This window comes from Rutidosis leptorrhynchoides, chromosome 5, assembly GCF_046630445.1.
Source record: "Rutidosis leptorrhynchoides isolate AG116_Rl617_1_P2 chromosome 5, CSIRO_AGI_Rlap_v1, whole genome shotgun sequence".
In the NCBI taxonomy this organism is placed as follows: domain Eukaryota; kingdom Viridiplantae; phylum Streptophyta; class Magnoliopsida; order Asterales; family Asteraceae; genus Rutidosis; species Rutidosis leptorrhynchoides.
Window position 1 is genome coordinate 338858058 of NC_092337.1, and position 21941 is coordinate 338879998.

At 40.0% G+C, this 21941-nt stretch overlaps 3 protein-coding genes across 3 annotated transcripts; all 3 read right to left on the bottom strand.

Annotated features, from left to right (window-relative positions):
• Positions 1 to 1594: 1594 nt before the first annotated feature.
• Positions 1595 to 3301, bottom strand: LOC139849600 (uncharacterized). The gene is made up of 4 exons (XM_071839237.1): positions 3029 to 3301; positions 2524 to 2983; positions 1903 to 2418; positions 1595 to 1755 (listed from the first exon to the last, which is right to left on the bottom strand). The coding sequence occupies exons 1-4, from the start codon at positions 3299 to 3301 to the stop codon at positions 1595 to 1597; spliced, it is 1410 nt and encodes a 469-aa protein (XP_071695338.1).
• Positions 3302 to 4447: 1146 nt separating this feature from the next.
• On the bottom strand, positions 4448 to 5476 carry LOC139849601 (uncharacterized). Its single transcript, XM_071839238.1, has one exon. The coding sequence runs from the start codon at positions 5474 to 5476 to the stop codon at positions 4448 to 4450; it is 1029 nt and encodes a 342-aa protein (XP_071695339.1).
• A 32-nt stretch (positions 5477 to 5508) lies between these two features.
• Positions 5509 to 6663, bottom strand: LOC139849602 (uncharacterized). Its single transcript, XM_071839239.1, has one exon. It carries the CDS (start codon positions 6661 to 6663, stop codon positions 5509 to 5511), a length of 1155 nt encoding a protein of 384 aa, XP_071695340.1.
• Positions 6664 to 21941: the final 15278 nt, after the last annotated feature.

Genomic DNA, 21941 nt, shown 5'->3' on the forward strand with positions numbered 1-21941 from the left:
TAACCGCACACAAGCAAGCAGAAGAGCGAATCAATGTGATGATGTTTAAGAGGCAACAAGAGGAAGATCAGCATATGGAGGAAAAGGCGTTCATGGAGTCCGAGATTGCGGCTCTTTCTGCAAAACTGAAGGAGGCAGAAGGCCATGTTGTGTTTTTGAACGAGAGTTTTAGCGACTGGATTTTAGCGCAGGAATCCTGGGGTGCCAAGCATGGTGTTATAAAGGCACAATATGACATTCTTCATCAGGGCATTCCAACAATAGTCCAACACGCACTTGACTGTAAAGCGGTCGAGCAGCATTTTGGCGCAGTGATGGTTGCTGCTCGCGCCTATGAGCGTACCCTGTTCTGGAACGTCATTTGCCGGGAGATGTGCGTACCCCCCGTGATTCCCCCCAATATTGTTGAGTTGCTCGTTGATGGAGCTAAAGAAAAATGTGATGAAGCTTGTTCCCAACTCCAGCAAATCTCGATCCCCCGTCTTCAATTTCTTGTTAACGATCCTACCATCTCCGCACAGGAGATAATTTCTGACAAACTCGACTGAGTTTGTTAAGCTACCTTGGGTGGATACTTTCATCCATCCTTGGTGGCTTGTTTTTTGCCAGCGAGGGATGGGCCTCGCAGTCTTGGAGGTTTCGCATCCCTATATTATATTTTCTTTTTCTGTTTACAGTTGAGTATGCGTTTGATCGCTGCGGGCGACGATGGCATACTCTCCTTAATGTAGGGCAAACGTTCCCGCCAATTGCCACCCCTTTTTTTATTAGCTTATATTAGCGTATATTAGGTCAAATTTTGTATATGTCACGCTTTTATGCTAAGCGATTGACTTTATATTCTCTAACTGTAATTTGTTAGCTTTTGATTGAATATAATTCGACAACTTTTTTGGTTAAAGTGCATTTATTGTGTTTTAAAGAAATCACTACGGCAGTTATAATGATTTGTTACAACATTATGCATTCAATAACTCTTATGTAGAATAAATTCCATGACTTCATGACGGGAGCGACCCTTCAATCGTTTCATGATCTTTTTATTCTTGCGCCAACAATCCAATGTTATACGCAACAGTATGCAAACCAATGCTTATAAGTTTATACTCAAGACTTTTATAAAAAAATTTATAAGTATGTACGCGTATACAATCCAATGTAAATTACCCGTACTATAGACAAACCAATGTCTATACTCAAGAGTCTTCCGGCCACGCCAATGTCCGGGTTATTTAAACAAGTAAACCAAACTTGTATTTTATAGTCTAGACTGTGAAAGTCTCCGTCTTGCGTGGTGTACAAGCGTTTGAAACAAACCAATGTTTTACTACTGTCACCATTAAAAATAGTATTAGTAACCAAACTAAACTATGTCACTTGAGACTCGGAGTGTGTCCATGTTCAGCTTAAGGGGCATGCAATCAACAGATGAAAGAAAAAATTCACAAGTTATTGGCTTAAATTGCATAATTCAATTTATTTCAAACATATCTTTGACCAGCACTTAGCTGTCATGTTTACAATGGAAAATAAAAATTTACATAATAAAAACTTTAAACAGTTGTCTGGGGTGATCAGTCCCTCTGTAGTTTTTTCATATGTAGCACCATTTCAGTGCCTGCGCATGCCAGGTGCGCTTTATTGCTTTTCCATCTAAACTTGCTGGCCGATACGCCCCTGTATCGCTCACGCCAATAACCTTGTAAGGTCCTTCCCATTTAGGTCCAAGCTTACCCGTATCCTCTGCCCTACTTGCTTCGTTTTTTCGCCACACCAAGTCATCCAGTTGGAAAGATAATGGTTGTACGCGCTTATTATAGTAGCTTGCGATTCTTTGTTTGTTGATTGCTTCTTTTATGGCCGCCATTTCTCTGCGTTCTTCAACTAAGTTTAGATTTTCACGGAGTTCTTCGCTATTGCTATTTTCATCGAAGGAAGCTATGCGCATAGTTGGCACATTTATTTCCGCGGGTATTACAACCTCGGACCCGTACATCAAACTAAAAGGTGTTTCATTAGTTGCGCCCTTTGGAGTTGTGCGGTGTGCCCACAATACGTTAGGCAGTTCGTCTATCCAATCCCTTCGACACAATCCCAGCCTTGCTTTGATTCCTAAAACGATATCCCGATTTGTAACCTCACACTGACCATTCGCCTGAGGGTGTGCGACTGATGTAAATGTTTGCTTTATATTCAATTCTTGGCACCAGTCACTAAATGGATTACCTTCAAACTGTGTACCATTGTAGCTTACTATTTCATTTGGTATTCCAAATCGACAGACGATGTTTTCCCATACGAAATTTCGGATTTGCTTGCCCGAAATTGTTTTCAGTTGTTTGGCTTCTACCCATTTCGTAAAATAATCAATGGCCACTACCAGAAACTTTACACCCCCAAGTCCTGCGGGGAATGGCCCTACTATATCAATTGCCCATTTGAATAATGGTCATGGAGACGCAACCGGTATCATTGGATGTCGCAAAGCCTTGCTTACCGGTGGATGAAGTTGACACGGTTGACATTTGCGTATTACTTCTGCGGCATCTCTATACATTGATGGCCAGTAATATCCGAGCCGCATTATTGTGGACGCAACTGTTTTGTGTCCTGAGTGCAGAGCGCACATCCCCTCGTGCACTTCCTGTATGATTGACTCCACTTGAGTTGGATTAAGACACCGCAAATGAGGTCCCAGAAAAGACTTTCTGTATAGAATTCCCTTGTCTAACAGATACATTGGTGCTTTTATCTTAATCTTTCTTGCTTCACTTGAGTCTATTGGCAATGTACCTTTGGTTAGAAATTCTATTATTGGTGTCATCCAACTCTGCTCCTCTTCTTCAACTGCAGCTGAAACACTGTCTTCTTCAATAGATTTTACTTTAACTTCCTCAACCCAAATTTCTTTCTTAAAATGACTGAATGTTAATGCGGCTAACTTACTAAGCGCATCCGCCTTTTTATTCAGCGTCCTTGAAACCTAAGTTATTTGGAATAAATCGAAGTCCACTGCCAGTTCTTGCACAAGCTTTAGGTATTTTTGCATCGATTCATCATGTGCTTTGGATATTCCGTTAAATTGATTTGCAACTAATTGCGAATCAACATATACTGACAGTTCTTTAACCTCCAGGTATTTTGCTACCCGTATCCCAGATAACAATGCTTCATATTCAGCTTCATTATTTGTGACAGGGAAACCGAATCGCAGTGCAAAGGTATATTCTTCTCCTTCTGGACTTTTTAGAACTATTCCTGCCCCTGCGCCTTCTGGACCACAAGCCCCATCTGTGTGCATTTCCTACAGCTGTTCCGGCGGAGGTGGTATTTCTTTTGATTCGTGCGAGACTTCAATATCTCCGGCTGTTTCAGCCAGATAATCCGCTAGTACTTGCCATTTTACCGCACTTCGTGGTGAGAAGCTTATTTCATGCTCTCCCAATTCAATATCCCATTTGGCCATGCGACCAGAATTTTCTGGTTTATATAGCACCTGCTCAACAAGTATCAGCGAATGTAAATTTGCTAGAATTTATCAAGCAATTTTATGTTTGTTGACAACAAATTGTTGTTTGTCATACCTGCTTTATCGGCTGATCTGTTAGGACCCTTATTGGGTGCGCTTGGAAATATCTCCGTAAGCGTCTAGCCGTATGCACGAGTGCATAAACCAGTTTTTCGATTGCAGGATAGTTTAATTCGCTTCCTGTCAAAGTTTTGCTAACAAAATATACAGGCATTTGTACCTGTTCGCACAGCATAATTATATAATTTTAAATGTCTATTGATTGAAAATTAGCTATTTTAAATTTTATAGTGCGTACCTGTCCTCTGTCCGCTATTAACACTGAACTTATTGTTTCCTTCGATGCTGCTAAGTACAGTATCAACGTTTCTCCCGCAATCGGTGCAGTCATTGTTGGCAGCTCTTTCAGCAACTTTTTCATTTCTTGAAACGCCACTTTTGCTTCCTCCGTCCACTTGAAATCCACTTTCTTTAAGCAATTCTTCAATGTCCCGAAAAAGGGGAGTGATCGCTCTGCGGATTTTGATAAGAACCTCGTTAGTGCCGCCAACTTACCCGTTAAACTTTGCACTTCTTTTTTATTTCTTGGTGACGACATATTCTCAATTGCCTCTATTTTCTTTGGGTTTGCACGTATCCCGCGCTTAGTTATTATATGACCAAGAAACTTTCCTTCTTCCTCTCCAAAACTGCACTTCGACGGGTTGAGCTTCATATTAATCTTTCTTAACGATGCGAACGTTTCTAATATGTCTTCCAACAGACCTTGTTCTGTTGTGCTTTTTATAACTAGGTCATCAACGTATGCTTCTTAATTTCTCCCAATCTGACCTTTGAAAGCTTCGTCTATTACCCGTTAGTATGTTGCTCCAACACTTTTTTTAAACCAAATGGCATCTTGGTATAGCAGTATATGCCCTAGCTTGTGTGAAAAGCAGTCTTATCCTCATCGTCCGCTGCCATCTGTATTAGATGGTATCCTTTGTATGCATCCAAAAAACATTTGTATCGGAAGCCAGCTAACGATTCAACTTTCCAGTCCTTGGGGTAAGCTTTATTAATATCCGTGAAGTCAACACACATGCGCCAAGACCCATCGGGCTTTTTTACCAGCACTGGGTTTGCTACCCACGTTTGGTACCTTACTTCTCGTAAGATGTTTGCTTTGACCAACTTATCAACTTCTGCCTCCAACCATTCGCTTCTTTTAGGAGCCATACCGCGTTTCTTTTGTCGCACTGGCATCAGACTAGGATTTGCGTTAAGCTTGTGCTCAGAAATTTCTCTTGGTACGCCTGTCATGTCTCCTTTTTTCCATGCGAAGAAATCCGTATTAGAAGCTAATATATTACGAAGCTTAAACTTTGTCTCATCAGACAATCCTCCGTCAATTTTAATTTTCTGTTCTGGATGTCGCGGGTTTGCGATGATCATGCAGCTTCGAATTTGCTCTGCCTCACTCGGCTGTTGTTCTGCTTGTTCCACGGCCGCAACGCTTGCATCTTGCTTTTCTGACCTTATCGTTGCAATTCCTAACGGTGTTGGGAACTTGATAAGGCCATGTATTGTGGAAGGGATAGCTGCCAATTTTTGCAAAGTTGTGCGCCCTAAAAGCGTGTTATATTTTGAGTAAGACCTTACGACAGAAAATTCTACTGTCGTGCTTCTCACTAACTCCATATTATCATCGTCCACCAGCTCCAGTTCTAATTGGATGATCCCGATTGGCCATGCGGACTCCCGAGAAAATCCTGATAACGCAGTGTTATGAGCCACTAGCTTGGCTCGCACAGCCCCTGGCAGCAAGCGGAAACAGTGTTCGTACATTATATCAGCACCGCAATCGGTGTCTACATGCAGTCGCTTGATGATGTACCCGCAGCTTTTGACACGCCCTTTAATTGTGATGGGCGCATCCGAGGGTTCCTTTGCTATAGCCGGGAACATGATGGGAGTGTTTTCCCATTCCTCAGATACCTCTAACTTGCGCTCTGATTTATCCGTCTGCTGGTTACCATATTTATGGTTTTATCTGTTTCCTTTCCCTCATTCTTCTTTTGCCACGGATATTCCTTTTCACCCTTTGGCTTATCGGTTGGTGCTCTTGCACTTTTCTTCAGGTGTTGCAATCTTCCTCTTTTGAGTTCAACAACTACCCTTTCAATTAAGTGCCGACATTCATTGGTCTCATGACCGTAATCATCATGAAAATCACAAAATTTGCTTTTGTCTCTGTTCCCATACTTTGACAAAGGTACTGGGGGGTCGAAGCTTTTGCACACTGCCTCTGTAGCCAAAATTTCCTTTGGTGTTTTTGTGAGGTCTTTTATTAACGCAACATTCTCGGTGTGGCTGCTTTTAAACCTCTGACTTCCTCCCCCTTTGTTGTTGTTGAATTTGCGATACTTGTCATTATGATAGTTACCACTTCTGGGTTGCCCATTACCACCATAACGCTTGCCAGATTCTGACCCTCTTTCCTGCACTCGATAATAATCATCGTCGATGTCCATATTTGAAGAGGTACTTCCGCAATTCTGCTTTATATCTTCTTGTGCCCGCATGTAATCATGCGTTTCTTTTACGGCTTCTGCGAAAGTTTCTGGCACTCTTCTGTGTAACCGTTGCCATAAAGATAGGTGTCTGTCGGTATCTATACAATGTATAAAGCCGGATACCTTCTGGCTTTCTGGCAAGTCTTGTATTTTAGCCACCTCCTTGGTATATCTGTCTATTATTTCTCCCAAGCTTTCTTTCGATTTCTGCTTAATGTCGTGACATTCGACATGTGTTCTTTTGGGTGCGCACAAATTGTGAAAGTTTAATAAAAATCTTGAACGCAAATCCGCAAAACCTGTAATGCTTTGGGCTGGCAAATTATTGAACCATTCCCTTGCCACTCCTTGCAACACTATTGGTAGCATATGGCATGCTACCGCATCATCCCAGCTGTGTGTTCTTGCAGTTCCTTCAAATTTTTGCAAAAAGTCATCCGGATCTGATAACCCATCATAACTTCCGAGTGTTAGAGGCAACACAGGTGCAACTGTGAAGGGATGATTGGCAATGTGTGGCACAAACTTTTCTGTTGTGGGAGCTAACTCAAGGCTTTGCTTAGCTTTTTGTCCTTGCATCACCGCGAACCAATTTTTCATAAATTCTTGTACCCGTGCTGGCTCATTAAAAGCGGGTGCCAAGTATGGTGGCGCGACTTGCTGTAGTTGAGATATGAAGCTATTTTATTGTGTTGCGGCATAGTGCGCCCCGCTATATTGGTTGCTTGCAACAGTATGGACTGGTTGCGAAGACGCATACGCCGTTAACCCTTGTTGTGGTGTCAGCATGATGTATGAACCATCTGGATTTCTCAGACCCATCTGCCTGATTCTTTCCTGAGCCTTCTTGGTAGTAACCCTTTCGATCAGAGTTTCGGGTTCAACCGAGGTGATAATTGGTATAGTACCCACACAGGTAGTTTTAACTTTAAAGCCTGGTGGAACCGTTTCACCTAGAGAACCGAAGCTCAGAATTTTTGGCGGCAGATCCTCAAATAGTTTAAAGCTAGTTCCTGTTTCCAGTAAACTTCCATCGGGAGTGTGCCACCATCCCTTAGATGATTCATTCAGGACAGTTTCTGATGTAACCGGCCCTGTTCCAACACTTGGTGTTTATGGAGGCTTTGATGCGCCCTTGGTTGGTGTTGGTGGCGTCGACGGTGTGTTCGTAACAGTCGCCGTAAGTGTTTGAAACCCTGGACTTACTGGAGAGTCCGATCGCCCTTGGTTCTTTGCACTCTTACTTCCTCCACCCATTCTTGATGACAATTAAAAACCTGAAAGTGACCGATTAGTTAAACAAAAAAGTTTTACGGAAGAAAGATACGTACAATAATTCATACACAACATAAATTCCAATCTTCTTTGTTTCATATAACCGGTCCCACGGATGGCGCCAAATGATCAAGCATATTTTCACGGGGTCAAGGTGAACCTACGCTTGAGTGCATAACAGGGTTTAAGGACTAACAACATTCAGACCTCCGACGCTTAGTCGTGGATAACCCACATCGGTATCGTTTCGATTCTGACAGGGTGGCCGATTTGAGAGTCCACCAACAACCTAGCATACGAGGTTGAGTGGCCCAAAGACATGAAGGTTTTATAGTTCGAGGCATACCTGAAAGTCTTTAAGATCGTAAGAAGCTTTGTTCGTACGATGGAGATTTGTATGCTATGGTTTACGTATGAGTAAACGAATGTATATGTGTATCTTTTTTAGGGTTTATGAGCTATGTATTTATACGCTCACTAATTAGGGTTTCGGTAGAATCTCTTCCCTAATTAAATGTGATCTTATCCCAACTAATTTTCGTTATTTAAGGAAAAGAATCTGAATTGATTATACCGTACATTCTTCTAGAATGTACCAGATCCTTATGCAAGTATACGAAACTCGCATCAGATGGTATAGGCGCATAAGGTGCGTCTATACCCGTGCCATAGGCCTTATATGGCAGTTTGTGTGCGGTTTAGGGCTTTGGATGCGCATCCGCACAACCTTGCGGATATGCGTATCATTACTCGCAAAAATCGAAGCCTTACGTAATTGGGAAACCCCCACGACTCCGACTCACATTCGTAAATTTTTAGATCTCACCGGTTATACCGAAGGTTCATTTTCGACTTTTCCCGTATTTGCTCGTCATTTAACCTCGTTAACACTCAAAGGAAAGAATTAAACCTCTCCGTGTTCGAACCTTATACGTGATTATCCACACCAACCATACTAGCCAAATTCGTGTAACACAAAATGGAACTCAAATATGAAAATATTTCTAAGTGAACACCTGAAGGGCCTCCTCTCTCGACTCAAAATCAAAGAAACTGAAATTCGTTATTTTTGCCTGAAGAAATGCGGATACCTAATTATGGGGCCCGATCAACCTTGTCATCACCATGTACCACGTTACATAACTCTGTTATTTCACTGTTTCCGTCTGATATTACCGGAACCCAAGATAACACACAGTCCAAGGATACCTCTTTCTTCATTGACTTATCGTCCTTATGCTTCTGATAAATGGCCAGCTACTACTCAACTCCAAAACATATATGACTATGTGTACTATCTCGTTTCCACCAAGTCTCAACATTTGACCACAAGATGCGCGATGCGACTATATCAAAAATGAAAACTCCTCCTATCATTACGCTTATACTTCCGTATAAGGAAATCTTATCATCCGATCTCTCAATGGAAAGAGACCCCACACACTATACCAGCATTCACCACGAGGGGGAATAATCTTATCAAACGTATTCAGAAATCGACGAGATGGGAAAACTTGCACAACTATTCATTGAAGGAATTCTATTCCAACACGGTGTGCCATTGTCAATTATCTCGAATCGAGATGCTCGTTTCACTTCTAGATTTACAAGAAGCCTTGGGAACACGTTTAAACATGAGTACCGCGTATCATCCACAAACCGACGGACCAAGAAAACGTACGATTCAAATCTTGGAAAAACATATTACAAACTTGTATTGTCGCCTTTAGCCGATTCCTCTTACAATGATAGTTATCACTCGTGTATTAACGCCGCACCTTTCGAAGCTTTATATGGCCGCAAATGTCATTCTCCTAATTGTTGGGCCGAAGTAGGCGACAAACAAACCACCGGACCCGAACTCATTCATGAAATAACTGTTAAGATCGTCAAATTCAAGAAAGGCTCAAGACGGCCCGTAGTCGCCAAAAGAGCTATGCCGATGTTAGACGTAAACCTCTCGAATTCCAAGTGAGTGACCGTGTAATATTAAAAAGTCGCATCTTGGAAAGGTGTAATCCGTTTCGGGAACGTGGAAAGCTAAATCCGCGATATATTGGTCCTTTTGAAATCTTGGAGTGTATTGGACCCGTTGCTTACCGTTTAAATCTTCCGACTCAATTGAGCTCCATTCATACTACATTCCATGTATCGAACTTAAAGAAGCGTCTCGCGGAACAAGAACTTGTTATTCCTTTCGACGAGCTTACTATCGATGACAAACTTCACTTCAGGGGAAAACCGGTTGGAATTATGAATCGTGAAACCAAACTTTAAAACAACGTAAAATCCCGATTTTCAAAATTCGTTGGGATGCCAAAAGAGGACTCGAGTCTTCGTCCTCTACATTTTGATACTAATTTCACTACTTGGGGTAAGGTTTCTAAAAACTCTAGATTTTTGTTCTTGATGTTCTTGACTTGAAATGGTGTTAGTTAGTGTCTATGGCTCAATAGGTTGTTGTGTATATAAATGGTTTGCTCGATTTTGTTGTTTAGAGTAACTAGCATGAACACTTGAAATGGGTTGTTGAATCCTGATATGGCCAAAACGGACGGTTTTATTTTCGCGGTGTCGTTAGGCCGCGGCGCGTCAGAATCAGCTATCACAGGGGTGAGTAGTGGTTGTTTTTTATTTATATTTATCTGGGGTTCCAAGCTATAGCTCACCTACTTGTCTTCCTTTTAACGAGTAAGTGGTAAATATAACTCAGGTACATATTTTTGTATGTTTGTTCAGTAACGTGGGACAAAAGTGCCTATACAGTTAACCCTAGTGACAAGAGGTGATAGATTAAGATAAACTAAGTAAGATAGAATAATAACTAGACAATAAAAGTAAAGATAGGTATGATGAATAGAATTCTGAAGGGGAATTATCGCAAGAGTTCAACTTCCTAGAATAAACACTAAACCTCAATCAACTGGGCTATGAACCTAACTGATTTGTCACTAAGAGTTTAGGCTTTGAAGATTCTGGCTAAGATAGGTAAACCCTACTCCCAACGCTAACCTGAAAGGTTTAACGACCTTATGGATAGAATCCTAGGTACATGAACAAAGTGGTTTACCCTATAAAGGAATGTCTCAGCTTTTCTTAATCCTAGTTGGTCTAACTAGAGCAATATCCTACCACTAATTACTATGCTATGCCTCAACATTAACAGATGTGCAATCTTAGATATCCTAAGGTACTGCTAATTGGGATAGAAGTCTCTCCTTTGCGATCACTTATTCAACCCCGGATCATCTTACAGCATCTCAAGAACACTGCTTCTGGCGCGAATCATGCTTCCGAGTAAGCTAGTGTTCACTGAACTCTCTATTGCTAACTCTAATCACAACCTAAATGGGAAGCTCTTCTATGACGAACAAATACTTATTCGTACGTAGGTACTATATCCCTATTGTGACGTTAAGCACACATAACTACTTACCAAGTATCCTAGGGTTGATCAGGTCCTAATACTAGGTTATAGCCACGTGAATAAGCGGAAAGGGTGATCCGTAAATTAAACTTCTAAACCGTCAAGGTTTCAGCATAACAACATAACAAGTTTCAGATAAAATATTCAACATATGATAAACAATTGTAACAGATAGATAATCATGCAAGATGAAAGCAACTCAAGATAATAACTTTATTAAATTAAGGAAAGTGTTCACCGTTTACAGACGAGATCTGAACCATTACAAGTGCTGACAACCTCTAGCCCGCTCCTATTACAATCTTCGGCGTTCGCCTCCGGGTACTGAATTTCCCGCTCAGAGGTGGCAAGGGCTTGAAAGCTCTAGTGGGAGAAAGTGTATTGTAGTGAGAGAGTGAAGAGATGTGTGTGTTGAAATGAATGACCAAAGCCCCTTAAATGGACATGGAAAAATGCCGGATACGGCTGGCAAGCCGTATGGCAAGCCGTATCTGGCAAGCCGAGTCCGGGTGGCAACACGCTTGGTGGCACGTTTTTGGTAAGCCGTACCCATATGGCAAGCCGTATGGCAAGCCGTATGGCAAGGCGTATTGGAAGCCTGGTAAGCCTTTATTCCTTGGATCGTAACTTGATTTCTTGACTTTCACCGTTTTCGCTCTAGAATCTTCGTTTTAGCTCCGATTCTCTTGATTCTTTTTGCATCGTCTTCGTAATTACTTTGCCTACAAGTTTAACCGAAAAAGCGATTATTTTGCTTACAAAGCGTTAAACTTTATGCTTTTGGGACTCAATATCGGGGGTAAAAACGTGACTTTTTAGCCGATATCAAATATCCCACACTTAGACTTTGCTTGTCCTCAAGCAAACTTCTGAACTTAAAACAGTGAGGACTTTAATTCATAGAGATCATGCTGTTTCGTTCCGCAAGACGGAAGAGCGGAAACTCGGTTTTTATCCTTTTTGCCAGTCTCGAATCTTTACCCGCAAGCATGAGAGGAGGTTACATAACTGAGGCTATCTCACTCGGGTCACTCATTTCACTCAAGTGTTTAGGGTGTCCTAAAGTTCTAAGAAATGAAGTCACTCTTAGCCAGTCATGCTCACATTCTTCGTCATAGGCTTAATCAAGACTCAAATCTCCATCACTTATTTACGAGAATTTTCGGTTATTGACCCAGCTTGAATTATGAAGAGATGGGGAATTTTAGAAGTTTCTAGAGTTCGAAGGGTTTTGATAGATAGGAGTTTTGTTTTGAAAGACTGATTTCGTCGATCCTTTCAGCTTTTTGTCGGGAATTTCTTTGATGAGCATCCTTCTTTTTACCGCCAGGAGTTCTATTCTCGAATCTTTGCTGGTTCTGCTCCCTTTCTCAAAGCCTTTATTCATAGAGGCTTTGCTCTAGTTTTTTTTTTTTTTTTTTTTTTTTTTGAAAGCATCTTTTGCTTTTCTCTTCGAGGTCTCCTTTTCGGCGACCTTCTTTGATACTTGACTTGGATGCTTGCATTTTCTGTTGTGATTTGGAGGTTGTCCCGAAAAATAATGATTTGTCGGGATTTATTTGTTTATGAAGCGGATAGAGTAAATAAGGAAAAGGTGAAATGGATTTTTGTGGAGCGAAAGTGAAAGTGGAAATGAAGGTGGAGGTTGTTTTCGTCTTCATGGGCGGCTGAGGTTTTAACTTAGTCATTCTCGTCAAAATGTGTGATTTCGAAATGTACAAGAGCAAGTTCTGATTCCGAGATGTTAACATCGGCGCGCTCAACGGAAATATAGTGAAGCACTTAAAATGATTGCTTATAAAGCCTTATTTGGGGGTGCCTCACAACAATTATAACAGGTCGATTTGCGCCTTTCGTTATGCAATGCTCTATTGGAAATTGATTTTGATTTTTCGCAAAAAGTTTTCAACCTTGTTTTACCCTTTTTGTCTATTTTGTAATAAAAACGTTTTGATATTTTATAGAATTTAATCATCCTTAGCGTTTTATAATTCAAAAAGTTTTAAATTTTTGTGAAAAACTTGAGGATTTTACAAGAATCGTTATGTGCAACATTTGCTATCCCACACTTTAAAATAACATTGTCCTCAGTGTTAAGGATACGGAGTATCTCACACTTTAGTTTTTAAAAGAAGCGTTTGTGTAATTAAAAAGTTTATGTTGGTGGGGTTGCCAATCCCACACTTAGTTTTTATAGTGGTATAGTAATTGCGTATATTCTAATTGAAAAGGTGTTTGAAAACGTAGTACTCCCCTAGGGTTTTAGGGCGTGCAATTGGATGGCGCGCTTTATCTGGATTCTTCAATTCTGGTACCGGCGTCATCCTCGTTCACGTCGTCTCTGCTCCAACATCCGCCTTGTATGGTCTCGATCGTCGTTTGCGTTGTGACGTTTATTAATGCAACATTATTCTAGAAACAAGCATACTAATAATAAAAGTAATAATGCCCAAAACTGGGCGTACACAACATAATGTAATATGATAAAATGTAATGATAGTGAAAATATAGTGTTCCAAAATGTACTCAAGGTCATGGCTGGGGTGCGGAGTATGGTGGGGAATAGATGACTCTGGTACGAGCTCCGGTCGGGTTCCGTAGTCTAGACTGACCCTCACTGGTCATCTCCTCGTCAGTAGCAAGCTGAGCTGCCAACTCTGTCGTGTTAACATCTGAGGACATCCTAAACTCAATCTCTCCTGATCTAGCTATCAACCCGGTCAATGATGAGGTGCTCGTGTGTACCATCGGCCCCAAGTTTCAACTGAAACTATCCTGTGAACCTCTGTTCTGCCCCCATTGGCGGTTCACATCCATACCCTGTATACCCTGTGTCACCCCTGCAGCTGTACTCTGCTCTACTGCCTGATCCCACACCGGGTCCTGTCCGACAGTAGACGTGAGAATGGGGTCAGTTCTAAATATCTGATCAACGAAGTTCTCGACCCCTATAGTCTCTGGAGGAGGTGGTGGAGGTGGGATCACTGTATGCTGTGAAAAATGATGAGTAGGTGGTTGTGGAGGTCCGGAAAACTGATGGCTTGGGCCAGCACCCATAGGATCACGAAAAGCCTGCATTACCGGATACTCATGAGGAGGTGGCGGGATGTCGAACTGCCTCGCTGCGTGATATGCCAAATGATCCAAATTCTCGAGGATCGCATGATGAGAGAACCAACTCTCCGGTCCCGGTACTTCCCCCATATGGTACTGATAACCGAAAGGCGGGTAACGTGATCGTGGACGATCACCCTCTCCGACTGATGAATGTCGGCGGGTGTCTGTAGGCCGCCCATGGGCCGTCGGATCGTCCTCGTCCATAGGTTCCTGAGAACCTCTCCTCCTACTACCATCCCTAGTCCGGCTGTCATGCCTAAATCCCTGAACTCTCACACCAGGTACCATCCGTTCCTCGGAATCAGGTATCTCCGGATTCGCTTGGATTATCAACCGCTCATCCTCCACGCGAATATATTTCCAGTTACTCAATAGTTTGTACCCAATCTCCTCAGGCACGGCCTCAATCCTATAATGAAGCCGCTCAACATCCCCTAAAACACCCATCCGTCTAAGCAGCTTGGTAACAACACCTCCCAAAACTGGAACAACCGTACTCGCTGAACCTTTCTCTGAAGTAATGGCTTGAGCGAGGAGATGCGCCACCTGTATGTTTTTATATTTTGGTTGTTGATGATGGCATTCATGAGGCGCATATCTCTGATGGTGACTGCGCCGCCGAATCGGGCTTTTGGATATAGGGTTTTGGTGATCAAGTGGTGGAGTATTCGGAATTCAGGGTTTGTAAATTTAGATGCCTTTTTACTCGAGTGCCAATCTTCGTCGTCGGTGGTGTGTTGGCGCCAGAAAGTGTGATGTTGAATCTGATTCGGGGAGGTTAAACCGTTTCTGAATATCCGCCGGTTGAGTTGGTTTTCTTTGTATAACTCGAGGTATCTCGCAAACCGCGCGAGAGTTAGATGGTACATTCGGTTCCGGTGCCTAAAGTGAATACACTCCTGAGTGAGATAATCGGTTGGACTCACCTCAGAATCAAAACTACACGTGGCCATAAACTCCGCGTATGGCTCATCATAAGTTGTTTCGTTAAGTTCAAACAACTCTTTCCAAGCCCTATGCGTTCTACCTTTGACTTGGAATTGAAACATTCGTCTAAGATCCTGATCCCAACCACACTCCTCGAGTATTGTCCAATTAACGTATTTATTCCCTGATTTCTCGCGATTATACCAAACCCGCATGAAGGGTTCGTGCTCCTCCGGGTTTTCTTGGTTAAGAAGACAATTGGGCAATTCAACGTGGTTTCGACGACGAGTCATCTGCACAATCAAGTAAAGTAGGTTATGTTCCAAAAATTAAGATTCAAACTCCAAAAATGCCTATATTTTTCAAAAACAAAAAAGTTCGAAATGAGGGCTTTAAAAAATGGAGTTTTCCAAAATCCTGTTATAGTCAAATATAGCCAAAATTACCGCAAACAACATTGAAATGGACTACAGGCTTAATTTAGAGCAAAATTCAAAGTGTACCCGTGATTACGATAAATAATGCAATAAATAATAATTATAGACATTTAGTCGTAATAAGCAATTTTCAACCAAAAATGATGAAATTTAAGCATACAATGATCCTAAAGACCATTTTTAATTACCTTAAATATTTTCAAACATCAAAGTTGAGCTATAACATGTCAAAGTCAAAGATTAGAGCCGTTTGACCGAAAAATATTCATTTTGTTCAAAACGTACAAAATAAGGAAAATCAAGGATTAGGCTACATTTTCACGAGCAAATCATTGATTCCATCATTTGAACTAGTTCTAAGGCAATCCTAAGTTTTAAAAACGTTTTAACTATAGGAAAAACCGAAGTCCTAATAACGTGTAGTTTGACCAAAAATTCAAAATCAAGCAAACTAGCCTATTTTGTTCCAAATTCAGATTCTAAGCAATCCTAATGAATCACTAAGCCTAACAAAGCTAGCAAAGCATCAAATTTCCAAAAATTTCACCCAATTTTCACCCTAAAACCTCAAGTGACGAGTCGTGAGCCAAAAACTATCCAAATTACCTCAATCAAGCCTAAAAACTAACACAAAGCAATCACATTATCTATCTAAGCATAAAGGAATCCAAAATTGGGTCAAAAATCAAGTTTTTCTAAAAAGTCAAAAATTTGACTTTTAGAGAAAATTCGAATTTTCATCAAGAAAGAGTACCTTTCGTTCGAAATTGATGCAAGAATCGTGTTTAGGAAGCCTGAGAGAGTAGGATTCGAGCTTTGATTCGTCAAAAACGGCCAAGAAATGAAGGATCGGTGGTGATGGGGTGTGCGACGGTTTGGGGAGCAGGGGGAAGAAGCAAAAACACAAAAATGAAAGGGAAAGGAGAAGAAAGGAGAAGGAAAAGAGAAAGAAAAAGGCCCGTGTGACACGCGGGCTTATTTCCCCGACCCGACCTGCACAATTTTTAAGTTTTTATCATTTTAAAATTTAAAGGGTTTTAAGAAAGGATAAATAAAATAAAACATCGGATTTTAATCCGGTTATTTTTATATTATTTTTTTGCATTTTTATATTTTCTGAAACAAGTAAAAAGAAAATTAAAATATTTTATTATTAAAATTTCAAATTACACAGGTTCTACAACTAAATTCCAGAAATCACGTGGAAAGAAAGACAAGTTTAAAGCTTCTTTGACCATCCAGAGCAGATCCGCGGAGTGTATTGAAAATATTTCGAAATCACTTAACATTTTACGCTCGCGTTTCTGTAAATCTCCGATATCGTCCATAAGTTTTACCAAAGCCCTTTTAACTTTTTTAGTATTCGAAATTCCGTCCCGTGGCCCAGTATCTCTATAATTTAGTTCAAAAGGAAGTTTTGCCACAGTGTCTTGGAATAAAAGATCTTCCGCTCAGTCAGGATCACCGATAGTAAATTTAAAATTTGAAGATATTTCTCGAATGATCTTCCTTTGCGGGTTTGTAAATAGAAAATTTTGACATAGTGAGGATTTGCACGAGTTCCGAATATACTTCCTTTCTTTTTGCGAAGAAATTCTGATGTATTCTTTCCTCGGTAAAATCCGGAAAAGCTTCAATTAATCGTTTGATCAGAAATGAGGTTGGATCAAAGTAAAAGAAATCTCGGTTTTCGTAGGTTGAAACAGGGTTAGGTATCTTGCTTTCACTCCAAAATTCTAATTCAGAGATCATTGCCGAGACGTAACGGTTGATGTGAATTGGAGAAATCTCCTTATTGGTGAAGTGAGGGAGAAAAGCGACGAATGACTCTAAATCGAATTTGAAATCTATTTCTGCATCCCGATACTTGACGAAAAGGTCATCCCCACCTTCTTTTAACAGTTTGTGAAGAGAACGAGTCTGAGAACGCAGCTCTTTTAACAAATTGAGTTGAAATGTTGAAAATGGGAAGTCTGAGGATGCCTAACGATATCTCTATAGACGTCTAACCTTCTACTAGGATTTAACAGATTTCCAATAAACCGAGCTTTTGTTTTATCAGGGTTTCGTATCTCTTTAGGATTAAATTCGAACAAGTCTGGATAGTTGAAAATAGTTGGATATTCTTCCCTTATCTCATCTTCCATTATCAGGAGTTCGTTAAGACTGAGCCTCCCTTTTGGATCGTGGAGAGGGTCGAATCCTGGTGAATTTGAGTAAAACTTATCCAAAAGCAATGAAATCTCTAAGTCGGATGAAATTATCCGGCTTCTTGGACTACAAGAATCAAGAACTAAGTCTTGATGAGACTCATCAGGGTTTAGATTTGTTTTTGGTTTAAAAAGAAAAACTTCGCCGGTTTCCGAAGTCGTGGGAGAGCAACTGCCATTCACACTTTCTTCGTAGTCGGTTAAGTTTGAACTGGAAACTACAGAAATTAAAACCATAATTAATATTTTTGTTTTTATAATTTTAAAAGGGTTTACTGTAATGGCGACTTTAAATCCTATACCGACAAACTCTCTGCTTGTTAAGCATGTGTGATTCTTGTCAATCTATCTTTGAAACAAGTGGCCAGGCAGACAACCGGAGAGGCAGGATCCTTTTGGTTCCAATATAATTGGAGACTGTTCGGAAAATCCAATAACCAAGTCCGTGTATAATTGTCTTTCTTAGACACCACCCAAGAATCTCAGATATCTTGATAGAATCAACGATTACCTTGACAGAGAGAAAATAAGTCCCCGGCAGCGGCGCCAAAAACTTACCTACCCTCGTGATATGGCCGAAACGAACGGTTTTATTTTCGCGGTGTCGTTAGGCCGCGGCGCGTCAGAATCAGCTATCACAGGGGTGAGTAGTGGTTGTTTTTTATTTATATTTAGCTGGGGTTCCAAGCTATAGCTCACCTACTTGTCTTCCTTTTAACGAGTAAGTGGTAAATATAACTCAGGTACGTATTTTTGTATGTTTGTTTAGTAACGTGGGACAAAAGTGCCTATACAGTTAACCCTAGTGACAAAAGGTGATAGATGAAGATAAACTAACTAAAATAGAATAATAACTAGACAATAAAAGTAAAGATAGGTATGATGAATAGAATTCTGAAGGGGAATTATCGCAAGAGTTCAACTTCCTAGAATAAACACTAAACCTCAATCAACTGGGCTATGAACCTAACTGATTTGTCACTAAGAGTTTAGGCTTTGAAGATTCTGGCTAAGACAGGTAATCCCTACTCCCAACGCTAACCTGAAAGGTTTAACGACCTTATGGATAGAATCCTAGGTACATGAACAAAGTGGTTTACCCTATAAAGGAATGTCTCAGCTTTTCTTAATCCTAGTTGGTCTAACTAGAGCAATATCCTGCCACTAATTACTATGCTATGCCTCAACATTAACAGATGTGCAATCTTAGATATCCTAAGGTACTGCTAATTGGGATAGAAGTCTCTCCTTTGCGATCAATTATTCAACCCCGGATCATCTTACAGCATCTCAAGAACACTGCTTCTGACGCGAATCATGCTTCCGAGTAAGCTAGTGTTCACTGAACTCTCTATTGCTAACTCTAATCACAACCTAAATGGGCAGCTCTTCTATGACGAACAAATACTTATTCGTACGTAGGTACTATATCCCTATTGTGACGTTAAGCACACATAACTACTTACCAAGTATCCTAGGGTTGATCAGGTCCTAATACTAGGTTATAGCCACGTGAATAAGCGGGAAGGGTGATCCGTAAATTAAACTTCTAAACCGTCAAGGTTTCAGCATAACAACATAACAAGTTTCAGATAAAATATTCAACATATGATAAACAATTGTAACAGATAGATAATCATGCAAGATGAAAGCAACTCAAGATAATAACTTTATTAAATTAAGGAAAGCGTTCACCGTTTACAGACGAGATGTGAACCATTACAAGTGCTTACAACCTCTAGCCCGCTCCTATTACAATCTTCGGCGTTCGCCTCCGGGTACTTAATTTCCCGCTCGGAGGTGAGAAGGTCTTGAAAGCTCTAGTGGGAGAAAGTGTATTGTAGTGAGAGAGTAAAGAGAGGTGTGTGTTGAAATGAATGACCAAAGCCCCTTAAATAGACATGGAAAAATGCCGGATACGGCTAGCAAGCCGTACGGCAAGCCGTATGGCAAGCCGTATCTGGAAAGCCGTATCCGGGTGGCAACACGCTTAGTGGCACGTTTTTGGTAAGCCGTAACCATACGGCAAGCCGTATGGCAAGGCGTTTTTGTCCGATCTTCGCGTTTTTACTTAAAATAAACATCAAAAAAAGATGTTGCAAAACTATCAGGTGTTTGAAAAATGTCATTTTGTCCGATCTTCGTGTTTTCAATCAAAAATAAAGGCTTCATACTACATTTGATCTTGCCAAGAGTTAAGGGGCAAAAAACCTTGTATATATTTTGAATAATAGTTAACATTGATCGTTTTGTACAATACATTAAGTTAATGCATCTTAATAAGAATTACCGTTAATTTTTTTTAATATAAATATAAACTAGTATTATTGAATTAAGATGATGATCAGAAACCCAAGAATAAGTGCACGCTTGTATGGCAAGGGTCTGTTGTGAAACCGAATTTTAATAGCTTTTGGTACACGAGTGGATGACAGAAATTGATGCCCATAAGGTATTTTCTGATGCCGGTGTTGTTCATTACTGGGACTTAGCATTTAATTTTTCGGACGAGGTGTGATTATTGTTTCAGGCTGGGATGGGTTGAAGTAGTATACATTGCTGAGTTTCTTTTGTGAACATGTTGCGTATGAATATATTTAGTGAGTACTACTACCGTCCCATATTAGTAGTTATGTATTGACTTTGGAAGCATTTTCTTTTCAACTTTGCCATTAAATTCTTTTCAACCTCCGAGGCCCATGAAAGTGGGCGGGTAACAACAATGGAAATTTTGCAGCGAGTACGAGTCGTACCCTTGACCTCTCATATAAGAAGACAACTTACTACCACTATGAAAACTCCTTGTTGAAAAAACAATATTCAATACAAAAATATATTCAAAAAACAATCCAATGATATAAATTTTATCGAATATGGGACGGAGGTAGTACTCACTAAAAAGATTCATACGCAAGAGATACAGAAAAGAAGATTAGAAATGGATAATCTAACCCAAACCAGCCTAAAACGACAATCATATCTCATCCAAGAAGTTAACCGCTAATACCTAATAATGACCAACATCAGAATTAGAAAACACCTTACAGGTAGCAATTTAAACTTGCACCCGTTCACCAATAACTACGAAAACTCATTTTCCCAACACACAATTGCCATACAAGAACACATACTTTTGGGTTTCTCATCATCATGATAATTTAATAATAGTAATTCATATTTTATGTTTATATTAAAAAAATTTCCAAAGACAACTTCTATAATGTATTGTGTAAAACGATTTTTGTCCGATCTTCGCGTTTTCACTTAAAATAAACATCAAAAAATGATGTTGCAAAACTATCAGGTGTTTGAAAAATGTCATTTTGTCCGATCTTCGTATTTTCACTCAAAAATAAAGGCTTCATACTACATTTGATCTTGCCAAGAGTTAAGGGGCAAATAACCTTGTATATATTTTGAATAATAAATAACATTAATCGTTTTGTACAATACATTAAGTTAATGCATCTTAATAAGAATTACCGTTAATTTTTTTTTTAATATAAATATAAACTAGTATTATTGAATTAAGATGATGATCAGAAACCCAAGAATAAGTGTACGCTTGTATGGCAAGGGTGCGTTGTGAAACCGAATTTTAATAGCTTTTGGTACACGAGTAGATGACTGAAATTGATGCCCATAAGGTATTTTCTGATGCTGATGTTGTTCATTACTGGGACTTAGCATTTAATTTTTCGGACGAGATGTGATTATTGTTTCAGGCTGGGTTGGGTTGAAGTAGTATACATTACTGAGTTTCTTTTGTGAACATGTTGCGTATGAATATATTTAGTGAGTACTGCCACCGTCCCATATTAGTAGTTATGTATTGACTTTAGAAGCATTTTCTTTTCAACTTTGCCTTAAATTCTTTTCAACCTCCGAGGCCCATGAAAGTGGGCGGGTAACAACAATGGAAATTTTGCAGCGAGTACGAGTCGTACCCTTGACCTCTCATATAAGAAGACAACTTATTACCACAATGAAAACTCCTTGTTGTTGAAAAAACAATAGTCAATACAAAATATATTCAAAAAACAATCCAATGATATAAATTTTATCGAATATGGGACGGAGGTAGTACTCACTAAAAAGATTCATGCGCAAGAGATACGGAAAAGAAGATTAGAAATGGATAATCTAACCCAAACCAGCCTAAAACGACAATCATATCTCATCCAAGAAGTTAACCGCTAATACTTAATAATGACCAACATTGGAATTAGAAAACACCTTACAGGTAGCAATTTAAACTTGCACTCGTTCAACAATAACTATGAAAACTCATTTTCCCAACACACAATTGCCATACAAGAACACACACTTTTGGGTTTCTCATCGTCATGATAATTTAATAATAGTAATTCATATTTTATGTTTATATTAAAAAAATTTCCAAAGACAACTTCTATAATGTATTGTATAAAACGATTTTTGTCCGATCTTCGCGTTTTCACTTAA

Bases quoted from the DNA above. Each gene is read 5' to 3' on its own strand.
- LOC139849601 (XM_071839238.1), bottom strand. From the start codon at position 5,476: ATGTTCCCGGCTATAGCAAAGGAACCCTCGGATGCGCCCATCACAATT.
- LOC139849602 (XM_071839239.1), bottom strand. From the start codon at position 6,663: ATGCAAGGACAAAAAGCTAAGCAAAGCCTTGAGTTAGCTCCCACAACA.
- LOC139849600 (XM_071839237.1), bottom strand. From the start codon at position 3,301: ATGCACACAGATGGGGCTTGTGGTCCAGAAGGCGCAGGGGCAGGAATA. The intron at 2,419-2,523 runs GTCAACCGTGTC...TTGATATAGTAG, and splicing joins CGCAGAAGTAATACGCAAAT to GGCCATTCCCCGCAGGACTT. The intron at 1,756-1,902 runs GTGAAAATCTAA...GAAAAAACGAAG, and splicing joins TAGCAATAGCGAAGAACTCC to CAAGTAGGGCAGAGGATACG.